Source organism: Balaenoptera musculus, chromosome 15 (genome assembly GCF_009873245.2).
Source record: "Balaenoptera musculus isolate JJ_BM4_2016_0621 chromosome 15, mBalMus1.pri.v3, whole genome shotgun sequence".
NCBI lineage: Eukaryota > Metazoa > Chordata > Mammalia > Artiodactyla > Balaenopteridae > Balaenoptera > Balaenoptera musculus.
The window spans coordinates 5,296,123-5,309,651 of NC_045799.1; the positions used below are offsets into that span (position 1 = coordinate 5,296,123).

Here is a 13,529-nt window from a genome sequence, read left to right on the forward strand (position 1 = left end):
TGGGATTTAAGTGGTCTGCGTGTGGATGGGGCATCAGGATTTTTCCTGCTTGCTCTGCAAGGACAGCTTTGAGTCAAGTCTCCAGGGCCCTTTCCATGGCTATACTTGTTCCTGAGCTCCTCCCTTTGCAGAAATGCTAGGGATGGGGTCCCCCTGGGAGCCTGGGCCTGGAACCCCCTCCCCAACTTCTGCAGCTGGGACCCCAGGCCCAGGGGTTTCCAGGGCTGAGTTCTTGACCCTCTGGGCTGCCTCACACAAAGCCGTTCACCTCTGTAGGCCTCAGCTTCCCGTTCTGTTACCTGGACCAGAACAGTGGCTCTGAACTGCTTGGGGCAGGGGTGGGGGGTGTCAATGGCCCCTTTGAGAATTTACAAAAGCGATACATCCTTCTTCCAGAAATAGGTAAGTGGGTGTCCAGCTGTGTTCATGACTGTAGAAGGCATGAATTAACCCTTTTAGTCCTCACCACCACCTCCTGAGGTTGCTACTTTATTAGCCCATTTCACAGACGAGAAAACTGAGGCATAAATAGGTTAAATAACTTGCTCAAGGCACCACAGACAGTAAATGGTGGGGCCGAGTTAGAGCCCAAGCATCTCTGTGGCCTTGGACAAGTGGCCTCACTGACCCAAGCTTCAGTTTCCTAAGAAAAGAGGCCAGTACTGGCCCCTACCCTGTAGATGATTCAGGGGCACACGAGATTGGAAAGCACATAGTAAGTACTCATTAAAGAGGGTTGTTGTTTTGATATGCACAAACGCAGGCACCCACCCATCCACCCACCCAGGTGTCTTGGCCTGAGTGTGGGGCTCAGGGTGGGCAGCGGTGGGAAGTCCCCTGGCCCCAGAGGAAGCTCTGGTCTTGCCCAGCTCAGCTGCTCCTTACTAACATCTAGTTGGAGGCCTAACTGTGTCTTGCTTATCAATTCCGGTTTCGATTTTGTTTCCTTCAAAAGCCACACACAGAAGTTTCATTTTCTTTTTCTCCAGAATCTGATCAGCTTGAGCTGACTAGACATCTGTTTCTGGGGTGTGTGCACAGCTGACAGCTGGCTGGGTGAAGCTGGAATCTCTCCACAGCTGCCAGAAGCACCGCCAGGACCACAAAAGCATACCCAGCCTCGACCGGGCCCACCTTCTCCAGGCCACGGGGTCGGGGTCGGGGTCTGGGAGCTTGCCGCTGCCCTCAAGTCCCCTGGGCTCCCAGCAGCTGCTGCCAGCATGGCTGAGGCCCCTGCCAACCCAGGAGACGCAGGTACGTTCTTCCTTCTAAGGAACAGTGGGAGTGCCCGGGTGGGACTTGCACGTTTTTTCTGGTTCCTTTTCTTGGTCCAGATTACAGCCACGAGAGGACAGTATCTGAAAGCACAACAGTAGTAAGAAAGAGGGAGAGAGGGCATCGCATCAGGTTCAGAGCCTTGCTCTGCCCAGGCATCTTGCAACATACTTTGTGTGCATTTTGCAATAACTCACAGGGGCAAGCCCGATGAGGTTTCCATCTTACGTGTGAGATCACTGAGGCTTGCAGGTGAAATGACTCAGGGGACCACGGCTGAGCCTGGGGCCTTAACACCCATCTTCACGCTCATTTTGAGGAAGAACAGAAGTTGTCTGCTAGGAGGGGCAAGTGCATGTATGTGGTTTTCCTCCTGTTGCATTCTTTCCTCGGATAGCACTTTATTCCTGGAAACACATGATGCAAGTTAACTGTTATTGAGCAGTGCTCTTTTCTAGGGTCCCCACTGAAAGCATGAGGGTTGTGGGCTGGGACGCTTTTTGTTTGTCTTTGTTTGGTGATTGTTAGCTATTTAATCCTCACCACTATATCTGAAGTAGCTGCTATTACCACCATTTCACAGATGGAGAAACTGAGGCCCAGGGAGGTCACATAGCTAGTAGGTGGCAGAGCTGGGGCTCAAAACCAGGAAAATAGGGTGTGCTGGGGAGGGGTGCCGACTGGGTGTGGCCCAGGACCCCAGGCTGGTTCCCAAGCTCCTGTTGTACTTCCCCAAGGAGACATGTCGGGGGCACTCGGTAACTGAATTTAACTTGCCCCCCGGCAGATTCTCCTTTTAACCGACGTGTCACTTACACCTCATCCGTTTCACAACTTCCAGTTCACCAGCCTGAAGACTCAGCAGGTGACGCCAGCCCCGCCTTCACTGCACGGACCCCATTTCCCCTTTGGGGTCAGGGCACTGGAGGAGGGGGAAGAGGCTCACCCAGGGGCAGGTTTTTTGTTTTTTTTTTTAATTTTTTATTTTTATTTATTTATTTATTTATTTATTTATTTATTTATTTATGGCTGTGTTGGGTCTTCGTTTCTGTGCGAGGGCTTTCTCTAGTTGCAGCAAGTGGGGGCCACTCTTCATCGCGGTGCGCGGGCCTCTCACTATCGCGGCCTCTCTTGTTGCGGAGCACAGGCTCCAGACGCGCACGCTCAGTAGTTGTGGCTCACGGGCTCAGTTGCTCCGCGGCACGTGGGATCTTCCCAGGCCAGGGCTCGAACCCGTGTCCCCTGCATTGGCAGGCAGATTCTCAACCACTGCGCCACCAGGGAAGCCCAGGGGCAGGTTTTTTAAGAATCAAAACTCTTTTTAAAACTAGGCAAAGCCACAGTGGGTTGGACGGGTATCCCGGTTGAGGGGTAGTTTGGTGGGTGAAGGGGTGGGTGACCCCACGTGTTCTAATTGCACATCACCTGCACCCAGAAGGATGCAAACATTCCGACCACAAGGGCAAGGCCACGGTGCCCAGCGCAGAGTTGGCAAATGGGTTGTCCCTTCCCCCACTAGGAATCCAGGAAAAACCCAGAAGGTAAAGGATTGGGTTGCTGCCCTGGAAGGGGACCTAGGTCTTTCCAAGAAGGGCCCTGCTTTGCATTTCCCTCAGGGTTCTCAGGACAGGCATTTCCTCTCCCCAGCTCATGGCGCTGCAGGCCCTGTGTCTGACCAGTTCTCTCACTCCCCACAGGGCAGCTGTCTTGGGTTTATGGGAGCCTGTCTGGGAGGAGTAGGGGCCGTTTGGAAAGTTCCTCGTTGAGGCTCGAGGCATCTTGCTTAGGACCATTAACTCAGGTGGGGAAACAGGCCCCTCAGGAGCTACTCATCCCTTGCCCAGGTCATCTGGGCAAACACCTACCCAGTAGGGTACACTCACTTTTGCACTCAGTCACTCCTTCATTCAAATGCTATTTCCTGAGACCCTACTGTGTGCCCGGCCCCATGCTAGACACTGAACCACTACAGTGAACCTGGCAATCACAGCAGGGGATCCTTGGGGACACTCTGCAGGGGACCCACACACAACCAGCACCCCACCCGCTCAGGGCATCCAGGACATCCTCCCAACAATGGAGTCTGAGCAAGACCTGAGGTGGAGTATCCGTTGGACGGGTGGAGGGAGGGAATAGTGCTCCTAACAGAGGGAAGAGCATGTGCAAAGGCCCAGGGGTGAGTGCATCTGAAGGGAATGCAGACAGGTTGGCCCTTGAAGGGAAGCTGAGGGTGGGTGAAGACGAGGCTGGCAGAACCAGGAGTTGGTGGCGTTGCTGTCATCCGGGAGATGGTGGTGACAAGGAGTAGGAGGTAGAGGCAGCGAAAGGAGAAGAGAGGATTCGAGACAGCCAGGGACAGTGTTGCTAGGACTCCAGGATTGGGCATCAGGGTGAAAGATCCGTTTCTGAACGGCTGTTGGGTTTCTGGTGGGGATGAATAGTGACATCGCCCGAGTGGATTGTGAGCCCAAGAGGAGGGGCAGATGCCACTGGGAGGAGGAGGATGGGGGACGGAGAGCACCGGGGTGGGCCTCCCCCCTCCCCCCTCCCCTCCCTCCTGTGCTCTGCCCCACCTCCAGCATCCCGCCGCCTCCACTCCCCTCTCTCCGAGGACGCCTGAGAGCTGAGTGCTCCCACCTGCCCTCCGGCGCTCACTCGGGGCGGGGGGGACGCTCGGAAGGCCTGGCGCCGCCTCTGGCCTCCAGACTGTCCAGCCAAGGTCACTTCTGAGCAGCCCATGTGCCCCTCCCTGAACAGAGATGCTGGTGGATGTCTGCTCAGACCTCCATCCCTGCCTCTGCCCTGGAGCCCTCTCCTGGGGGGCCGCCAGCCCAGGCTGGGTAGCTGGGGGACTCAGTTCTGTCTCTGCCCCTGTCTCCCTCCCCCAGACCTTGAGCAGAGGATTTTGGAGGTGCTGAGGGACTCTGGCTCCCCCGTGAAGACGGCCCAGCTGGTGAAGAAATGCCAGGTGCCCAAGAAGAAGCTCAGCCAGGTCCTCCACAAGATGAAGAAGGAGTCAAAGGGAGTCCTGCTCGTAGGCCCCGCGACGTGGTGCTTGGCCGATGGTGGAGCCAAAGAAGTGGTTCCCGCAGAGCTGGGTAACCTGCCATCCCGGGACAGGGGCAGTTGGAGGGGGCGGGTGTTGGACCCAGCACGAGCAGTCCTGGCAACAGCCTAGCCCAGATTTGGGCCTGGGTTCAAATACAGGCTCTGCCCTCGGGGACACATGATGTACCCTCACTGCATCTTGATTTCTTTTTCTGGCCAATGGAGGTCACAGTAGGGCTGCTTTGTAGGGTTGCGAGAGGATTTGATGCAGAGGGCTGAGGCTAGTGCCAGCACGTAGTAGGTGCTCAGCAAAACGTTAATAATGATGATGATGGCAGTAACGATATGATAATAATAGAAGAGCTGTAGCATCACACGAGATCCGCTTTTCTAGCTCTGGTGCGGTGCCCGGGGGTCCCCTAGCCCGCACACAACCCCAGAGGGAGTAGATGGTCTTCCCCCCAACCCCAAGCCACACAGCTGGAAGGGGGCGGGGCGGGCTTTGAAGCTAAGTTCCTTTAACTGTAGAATCCGAGTTTGGAGCGTCCATGCGCTAGGGCCTTCTACAGAGCAGTCCACCTCTGTCCGGTAGGGTCCCCATCCCCACTCCCGCTCCGCTGACCCCTGACCGTCTTTCTTCCCAGCAGAGAGGCCCCAGGAAGATGCAGTTGCAGTTCCCCGGAAGCCTGGCCCTGAGCTCAGTCAGCGGCGTAAGTATCTCGTTTCCTTTCAGCCCCTGTTCCCTCTGACCCCAAACTCTCCTTGGCCACTCGAGAAGTTACAAGTGTTCAGGGTCCATGCCCACCCACTAACAGGTCCCCACAAAGTGTTCGGAGTCAAGACTCTGTCTTTCGGTGAAAGAAGCTAAATGACTGAGAAACCATTTGATGGGTAGTTGGCAATTACTGTGCACCTAGCATGTGCCAGACACTGTTCAGAGCCCTTGACGAACATCCCCAACCCCCAGAACAACCTCTGTGGTCCATTATAATTATGCCCATTTTACAGATGAGGAAAATGGGCACAGAGGCTGCGTCTGTCCCAGGTCACACAGCTGGTAAGCAGGGGAGCAGATTCAGCCTCCGGGGTCCTCCTTAACCACTTGCTGTCCTGCCTCCCAGAGGAAGAGATCTTCCGGTTTCTGGAAACCCATGGGCCCCATAGAGCCCTGATCATTGCCCAGGCCCTGGGAATGAAGACAGCGAAGGAAGTCAACCCAGACTTGTACGCAATGAGGAACAAGCACCTCCTGGACTTAGACCAGAAATCAAACTCTTGGGCTATTTATCAACCAGGTAGGCCCTTTACCTGCTGCCCACACCTGGACAGGGCAGAGGGCAGAGCTGTGAAGAGAAAGAATAACACCCAACACCCGGTCCTTGCTGGGCTCCCGGTAAGCTCTTTGCCTGCCCCACCTTGTCAGAAGCTTGCTGTGGTCTTGCTGACCCGTCCCTGGAAGAGGGTTCCAGGAGGGAGGGGCATGCTGGCAGGAGTAACCAGGGAGGGCTTCCTAGAGGTGTGGCCCACCCCTGACTGTATCAGTCCTGGGGCGCAGGTCTCAGCCTGAGTTTGCTAACAGTCTTCTGTAAGCACTTTGCCCAACTTGGAGTTTTAAGGCTGCTGAAGGAGTAGGCCAGGCTGGGCTCAGATACCCACAGGGTAGAGTCCCAGAACCGACTTATCCATTACATGCAGCAGGTACCGGGCCTAGAGCCCACGGTGCTTTTAGGGGGTCACAAAAATGCTCTAGTTTCTCTTAAAATCAGAAGAAAAAATGAGTATTATAGTAACAATGAATAACTAATAATGACTCTAGCCGAGACTATATTTTTCTTTATCCCAACACAGTCATAAAATGTAATTTTAAATATTTTTTATGGATGTAGGGACTCACAAAGGCACAAGAGCCAAGGGCTCACGAAGGTGGGAATGTGGCCCCGTGTGTGGAGCCCACGTGGGGCTGACACCCCTGCTTATGGTACCCAAGGGGGGGGGTCTCAGCATCCTAGGCTGGATGTTAAACACTGGTGACAAATCCAAATTCTTAAAAATGCCTTGTGAGTCAAGCAAAGCTTATCCCATGGCCAGAAACAGCCTATGGACGGCCGCCTTGCATCCTTCCCTAAAGGAAGAGAGGACCCTGGAAGCAATGGTTAGGGCTGTGGGTTCCTCGCAGAGAGAGATACAGAGGGTGGGCAAGCAGCAAGGCACCTGCCATCCTCCCAGGGTGGCAGAGGACACAGGGGTAGGGTGGCCTGCGGGACAAAGTCCAAGCAAGGCTCGTCTGTGATACCTGCAGTGTTTGGTAAACACTCCACTTCCTGGAGCCCACCTTGGACCTACTGACTCAGAACCCCAGGGTGGGCCCCTGGGAATCTGTGTTTTAACCAGCTCCCCGGGGGATTTTGATGCTGCCAACTAGTATTTGGAACTTCTGACTCCTAGAGGGATACAAAGGGATTGAGTGGAATGTTATTTTGCAGAAGGTTCTAGAAATCAGTCCACCCCAGTTATTTACCAGCAAAATCCAATCAACATGATCAGTCAGAATGGACCAAGCAGCCACATTTCCATTGAGAACTCCAAAGGCATCCAGATTGGACACGGGAATGTCATAGTGAGAAAAATGGCCTCTGGGGAAAATGGTGAGTCCTCTGAAATGTCCAGGAGAAGGGACCTGTCAGGGAATCTGCTCCATCTGGGTGGGGGCAGGGAGTGGGGGCATTCAACCTTCCAGGGAGAAAGGGCAGCTTTCAGATCTCCAAGGTCCTTTCTGGCTTTCTCAGGAATAAGGATGTCCCTCCTTGTGCCTGGATCAAACCTCTCCTGCTTTCCCTTCCTGCCGACATCTTTTGCCTCATTTTCATTGGGACCCAATATTTTCCCACAAGAAACAACTCAATTCACTCTTCCTCACTAGGATGGCACAAGGGGTCGTTGTAGCATTCTGTTTGTCCCGAGACACTATTTTTCCCCAGGTGTTAACATCTCAGAAACTGGGATGCATCCGAGCTTTGGTGAAATACAGTAAGCAAATGGGTGCCTGCTCCGTGGTGGGCACTGCGGGGAGAGGAGACAGGGCCACCCATCAGTCCAGCCATGGGACATGAGAGTGAGAGCACTGACCCCAAAGGGGGAGCGCTCCCTGTGACCTCGAGAGAGCCCTTCCCTGCTCCAGGCCTCAGTTTTCCCAACTGTGAAATGAGGAACTTTATTCTAGAATCTAGATCAACCTTTCCCCAGCTTTGGTCCTCTGAGCTCCACCTCCCTAATTTTGGCCACGCCCATGGCTGATTATTTACTCCATGTTGTTAAATGGTTTACTTTTTATTCGACTCAAATTAATTTTAAAGTAAACTTTTACAACATTACCTTGAAAACTACGAAGGTTACCATAAAAATAAATGCTGAGAAAATAAAACAATGTCAGAAGCTCTGAGGGCTCCATGTCAACAGCAAGTTAACCCCAAAGGAGACTTTCTCCTGATGGGCCCAGAGGATTGAGAACAGCTAGGAAGCAGAGGATGTGTTCATTGCCTGGGTTTTCAATGCCCCAGTGACACCCCAGGCACCAGTGGTAAAAACCCCGGAACCCCAGTCTAACTGTTCTGCCAGCCCACCTGCTCTCCAATCCAGACCCTGAAGTAATCACTCCCCATCTGATGGTGTCCAGAAAGAATCCAGAAGCCTGTCTCCTCTGTCCGGCCATGACTTAATGTGTGTGTGGGGTGGGGGATGGGGGGTCAGAGGGTGGGGGTCAAGGGTCACGTTTCTGTGTCCCCTGCCAGGCTCCACGGCTCCCCTCTACCTCCCTCCAATGGCGCCCACTGATCCCTCAACTCAGGGTCCCCTGGCTGGATCCTGGGGGCCCCAGGACATCCGGATGGAGAAGTCTGTGCTCAGACATGTACAGATGGGACACGGCAACGAGATGAGTCTTCACGGCAGCCCAGCCAAGGGCCCTGCCCACAGCGCCTGTGGCAGCCCCCCAGGTAACTGGAGAACAGGCTGCCATCCCACCCCCACCCCACTGCCTTCGGCTTCTCGCTAGATGGAACTTGAGCCAATCTTTGTGGGGAGAGAGGCATGATGGGAAATTCTTTCCCTTCCGCCAGGAGGCTGTAGAGCAGGGGGCTCTTTTAGAGTTAGCACGTGGGTTCCCATTCCCTACTACCCCCCTCAGGAAACCTCAGTTTCCTCATCTGTACAATGGGCAGGGGTCATTTCCTGGGCCAGCTGAAGCGGGAACAAAGGAGATGGCTGGGCTGGAACTGGATGGGCATCTAGGGAGCCACCTAGGCGCTGTCACCAGTGACCAGAGCGCCCAGGCCGCGTCCTCCCTGGCACCGGTCATCGAGAGACAGGCTGGCGGGTAGGAGCACAGCAGAGAGGCCTGAGAGAGAGGAGGAGAACCAGGGACGCCAGGGGACGGGTTTCCAGAAGAGGCGAGGCCGGTGAGGTCAAGGGAGGGCTGCAGGGTCCAGCAACAAGGGGTCAGTGGTGACTTGAGGGGACAGAAGTGGAAGGAGGGGAGGCGGAGCGTGGACAGCTCTTTTCTGACGCTTGGCCAGGAGAGGCAGGAGCGAGACAGCTGGGGCTGGGGACCGGGCTGGGGGCCACATGAAGATTCTAACCAAAGATGGAGAGGGTATTCCAGAGCTGCCAGGAAGCAGGCAGCAGAGAGACGGGGAGCAGGAGGTAGCGGGGGGCGGGGTTGAGTCCCAGGGGAGGCACAGAGGACCAGGTCAGCTGGGCTGGGCTGCAGGAGGAGGGGGACCCAAGCTGGCAGAGCCAGGGGCCGAGGGAGCCGGAGGCCCCAGCAGGTGAAAGGCATGTGCAGAGATGCCACGTGAGGCCACGTGTCCGCCGGCAACAGAGCACGGCGTGGGCCACTGAGGGGAGGTTCCAGGAGGACAGTCAGCCATGGAGGACCTGAGAACCAGGCTCGGGGTCAGGCCCACCGTCCAGCTGCTCTCACCGTCCACCTCCCCACCCGCCCCCCCGGCATGTCTCTCTTTGGCTGACCTGCAGTCTCTGTCCTGGGTACCGGCCCGGAAGCTTCCATCGAAATTCAAATCCCCGAACCAGGACCTCACTCCGAAGGGGGCATGGCCCAGAGAGTCCACATTCGCTCGTGCTTCCTGGAGGACACCACCGTAGGCAACAACAACAAGATGACCATCAACCCAGGGGCGGCTCATCCCGGAGGAGTCGCGAGGGCTAGTGAGCCAGGAGGGAGCGCAGGTGAGCCTGGGACACCCCTGTGCATGCTCTTTCCCTCTCTCATTCATTCATTTATCCAACAGTCACGAGCCTCCCATTTCTGGAGTCTGGGAGACAGGAGAGGGTCGTAGCAGGAGCGGGGGCTCTAGGGTAGAACGTGTGGGGTCCACCTAACCCATCACTCAGCTTGGAGCCTCTGTTTCCCCGTCTGTAAAATGAGGGTGATTAGATTAGCCTGTGGCTCCCGAGTTGTGGTGAGGACTGGATGCGTTCCCCTCACTGCTGGGACACCTGAACCGGACCGGTGACATGTCTTGTGGTGCCCAGTGCAACCAGAAAAAGCAAGGCTCCTTGTTCAAAACTTAGAAAGAATTTCAAGACAAAGACAGCAGAGCAGTAAACTGAGCACAGGCCCCTCTGAACGGGCCTGTGTGACTGCCCAGGCCACATGCCCCTGAAGCTGGGCCTCCCTGGAAACTTCTGGAACATGATCCCTCCTCGATTCTTAGTCACCCACTTCACTGATTCTTCCCCCCAAATAATGCTGTAGCCACCTTACGCTTCTTCCCCGTTTCAATTATTAGGGAGAAGTCGTTCATTCATTCATGCACCCACTCAGGCCCCACTCCCGCCCTCAAACGCTCCGTCCCCCGGAGATACAGCTAAGAGCACAGACAGACAAATACTCCCTGCTCACAGGGGCCAGAGTCCAGTAGGCACTAGAGACAGTCACAAACCAAGCCTTTCGAGGCTTTTAAGACCAACACTATAAAAATCTATAAAACCTGGGGCGGTGGGTGGGCAATGCCGGGACGGGGAGGAGCTGCCTTAGCCAGGCCGTCAGAGAAGCTCCAAGAGGAGGTGACATCTAAGCCCAGGCCTGTGGGGAAGGAGGAGCCGGCCAAGCACAGATGTGGGAACAGCATTGCCAGTGGAGGGAACAGCTAGTGCAAAGGCCCCACGGTGGGATGAAGGGTGACATCCAGAATCACACACACGAGCCTAGGGAGAGGAAGGGAATAGATCCGGTAGGCAAGGCCGGGTCTCTCTGTGCCAGGAAGCCCAGAAGAAAGGTCCGGATCTTATCTGAAGTGACCCGGCGAGGCCTGGAGGGTTCAAGCAGGGGCAACTTGATGTGGGGCACGATTTAAAAGTCTGGCTGAACACCATCGGGGGAAAGCAAAGGGGGCTGAGGAAGCGGGAGCAACGGTCCAGGGGAGAAAGGACGGGGCCTCGGAGATGGGGACACAAGGTCACCCACCGGGGAAGCCTGTGTCCGGGGCAGCAGCCTCAGTCCCGGTGAAGCAAATCGCCTTGGCTATTCGGTAGTTCGAGGGGAGGCGGCTCACGTGTTCCTGGGGCCCCATCTCTTCCCTAGACCCTCCCTCCGGAGCTGCAGGATCCAGAAGCGAGGTCCCTCCCAGCGGCGGTCAGGCTGCCCCCGTCAACGTTGAGACGCTCATCTCAGAAGAGCTAGCGGCTATGACGCTCCAAGAGCCACGGTCCCAGAAGCGCAGAGAACCTGCTGAGCGACAGAGCCGCAAGAACCAGTGTCCCCGGAGGGTGGGACTCAGAGCAAGCAGCCTGCAGGCGGACTCGCGCAGGAAGGCCCTGGGAGCCAGTGAGCTCTGCTGCCTTCAGTGTCGTTTTTGACCTTCTCGCCTCCTGACACGTGGCCGGCGTGCATCCGCATTTGGGCTGGGCCCGGCGTGGGGCGAGGGCAGGGCTGCTGGTGGCAGGGGCAGCCTGCCAGGGGGGTCACCTTCCCGGGCCCGCCATCCATCAGGGCCACCCGTTCTCTGCCCTTCACTCAAGACCTGACTTCCTCAAGGCCCACCTTGGCCACCTGACCACTTTACCACCTGACCTTTCTAGAACCTTCCTACCTCGGCCTTGAGGGCTAGGGATGGACCACTCTCTAAAGTTGCCAGAAAAGGGATGCCACCAGACAGGTAAGAACCTCAGAAGTCGGCTGTATCTCCCCAAGCACTGGCCAGTGAATTCACTAGGCACAGAGACCCTGTCTTTTCACTCTTGAACCTCCAGTGTACGCTGGACCGGCCCCTCCACTGACCACCTCCTGAGTACCATGCCCTCGGGCTACAGAGAGAGGAAGACCAAGCCCTGCCCTCGGGGAGCAGTTCACAGTCAGCGGGAGAGGCGACCTGGGACATGGGCAGTGAGTCCTGAGCAGGAACGATCATGGGGAATTGAAGGAGTGCAGAACAGCAACGCAGACACTGTCCGGAGGGCCCAGGAGGCTCCCCGGGGAAGGAGAAAGCTCTAGAGCTCATTCTTCAACATCTGGCAGAGGGAGGAGGTTGGACTGGGAATGGTGTTCTAGGCAGGGGCTCGGCCTGGCCAAAGCCATGATGGTCAGAACAAGAGGACTTATAGCAGCACAGCAGTTTGGGTGTTGCTAGAAAGCCCAATGCAAAGAAAATGCAAGTGGGAGTTTGGCTGGAGAGGAGTTTGGACTTGATGCTGAGCTCTGGACAAGCACGGCTCCACCTGCGCAAATATTCCAGGAGGAACTGGGCAAGTCCATGCAACAAGGAAGTTGGGTTCATTACAGGGAAGGAAGGGTTTTGTCCAATGGGCTGGAATGGCCCAGCCTACAGGGGGCAAAGTTATCTCGGCCACCACCGTGACCTGGGGCCCCCAAATCCCTCCTGCCTGGGATATCCAGGTCGCAGACATGCCACACGGTGTAAGGGGCTCGAAATCAGGTTTGAGTCCTTGCTTCTGGCATTGTCTGCCCTCTGGGGTGAGCTGAAAACTAACTGCTTGCCTCGAAGTTTGCCCGAGGTCTGTGGTTAACCAGGCCCGTATCAGTGGCCCATCAAAATGCATCTCAGAACTCAGCCTCAGCTCCCACCTGCAGCCCAAGCCAGAACACTCAATTTTCCTGTGAGATTTCCCCTCTCTGTATAATAATTTGTCATAAACACGCTGACAAAGCATTGCTGGCAGTTAATAGGGGCTGGAGGTGAAGGTCAAAGCTGGTCTCTTCAGGAAGGAAATTAACTAGCTACATTAAAAGCAAAGAATGATTAGGTCCATCCACCCCCCAATATTTTGCTCTCACTAGCTCATCCACCGTCCCCGCTTTCTGCAATGATACCTGTGCACACAGAACTTGCCACCCCTGGAGTTGGATGGGGTCAGGCTGGGGATGGAGGAGGAGGAATTTGCTACATGAGTTGGAAGTGATTTTCCAAAGCCACCATAACCTGCTCACAAATGCAATTCTATTTTCTTTTTCTTTTTAAAAAAATTTTTATTGGAGTATAGTTGATTTACAATGTTCTGTTAGTTTCAGGTATACAGCAAAATGAATCAGTTTATGTATGTACATATATATCTCCACTCTTTTTTAGATTCTTTTCCCATATTGGCCATTAAAGAATATTGAGTAGAGTTCCCTGTGCTGTACAGTAGGTCCTTATTAGTTATGTATTTTATATATAGTAGTGTGTATATGTCAATCCCAATCTCCCAATTTATCCATTCCCCCCTCTTACTCCCTGGTAACCACAAGTTTGTTTTCTACATCTGTAACTCTATTTCTGTTTTGTAGATAAGTTCATTTGTACCCTTTTTTTAGATTCCACATATAAGCAATATCATATATTTGTCTTTCTCTGTCTGACTTACTTCACTCTATGACAATCTCTAGATCCATCCATGTTGCTGTAAATGGCGTTATTTCAGTTTTTTTTTAAATAGCTGAGTAATATTCCATTGTATATATGTACCACATCTTCTTTATCCATTCGTCTGTCGATGGGCATTTAGATTGCTTCCATGACCTGGCTATTGTAAATGGTGCTGCATTGAACATTGGGGTGCATGTATCTTTTTGAATTATGGTTTTCTCCAGGTATATACCCAGGAGTGGGTTTGCTGGATCATATGGTAGCTCTATTTTTAGTTTCTTAAGGAACCTCCATCCTGTTCTCCATAGTGGCTGTACCAATTTA

The 13,529-nt window shown here is 54.5% G+C and overlaps 1 protein-coding gene across 1 annotated transcript; it reads left to right on the plus strand.

Annotated features, from left to right (window-relative positions):
• Window positions 1-1,173: 1,173 nt before the first annotated feature.
• ZBP1 (Z-DNA binding protein 1) lies at window positions 1,174-11,633 on the plus strand. Its single transcript, XM_036826717.1, has 8 exons — window positions 1,174-1,254; window positions 4,164-4,373; window positions 4,971-5,033; window positions 5,445-5,618; window positions 6,807-6,968; window positions 8,112-8,315; window positions 9,355-9,567; window positions 10,925-11,633. Exons 1-8 carry the CDS (start codon window positions 1,221-1,223, stop codon window positions 11,197-11,199), a joined length of 1,335 nt encoding a protein of 444 aa, XP_036682612.1. The 5' UTR covers window positions 1,174-1,220; the 3' UTR covers window positions 11,200-11,633.
• Window positions 11,634-13,529: the final 1,896 nt, after the last annotated feature.

What these genes read in the sequence shown, in the direction of transcription:
- ZBP1 (XM_036826717.1), top strand. Translation starts at nt 1,221, where the DNA reads ATGGCTGAGGCCCCTGCCAACCCAGGAGACGCAG. An exon ending in TTGGGCTATTTATCAACCAG is followed by an intron (nt 5,619 to 6,806) that starts GTAGGCCCTTTA and finishes GTTATTTTGCAG; the next exon opens with AAGGTTCTAGAAATCAGTCC. An exon ending in AATGGCCTCTGGGGAAAATG is followed by an intron (nt 6,969 to 8,111) that starts GTGAGTCCTCTG and finishes GTCCCCTGCCAG; the next exon opens with GCTCCACGGCTCCCCTCTAC.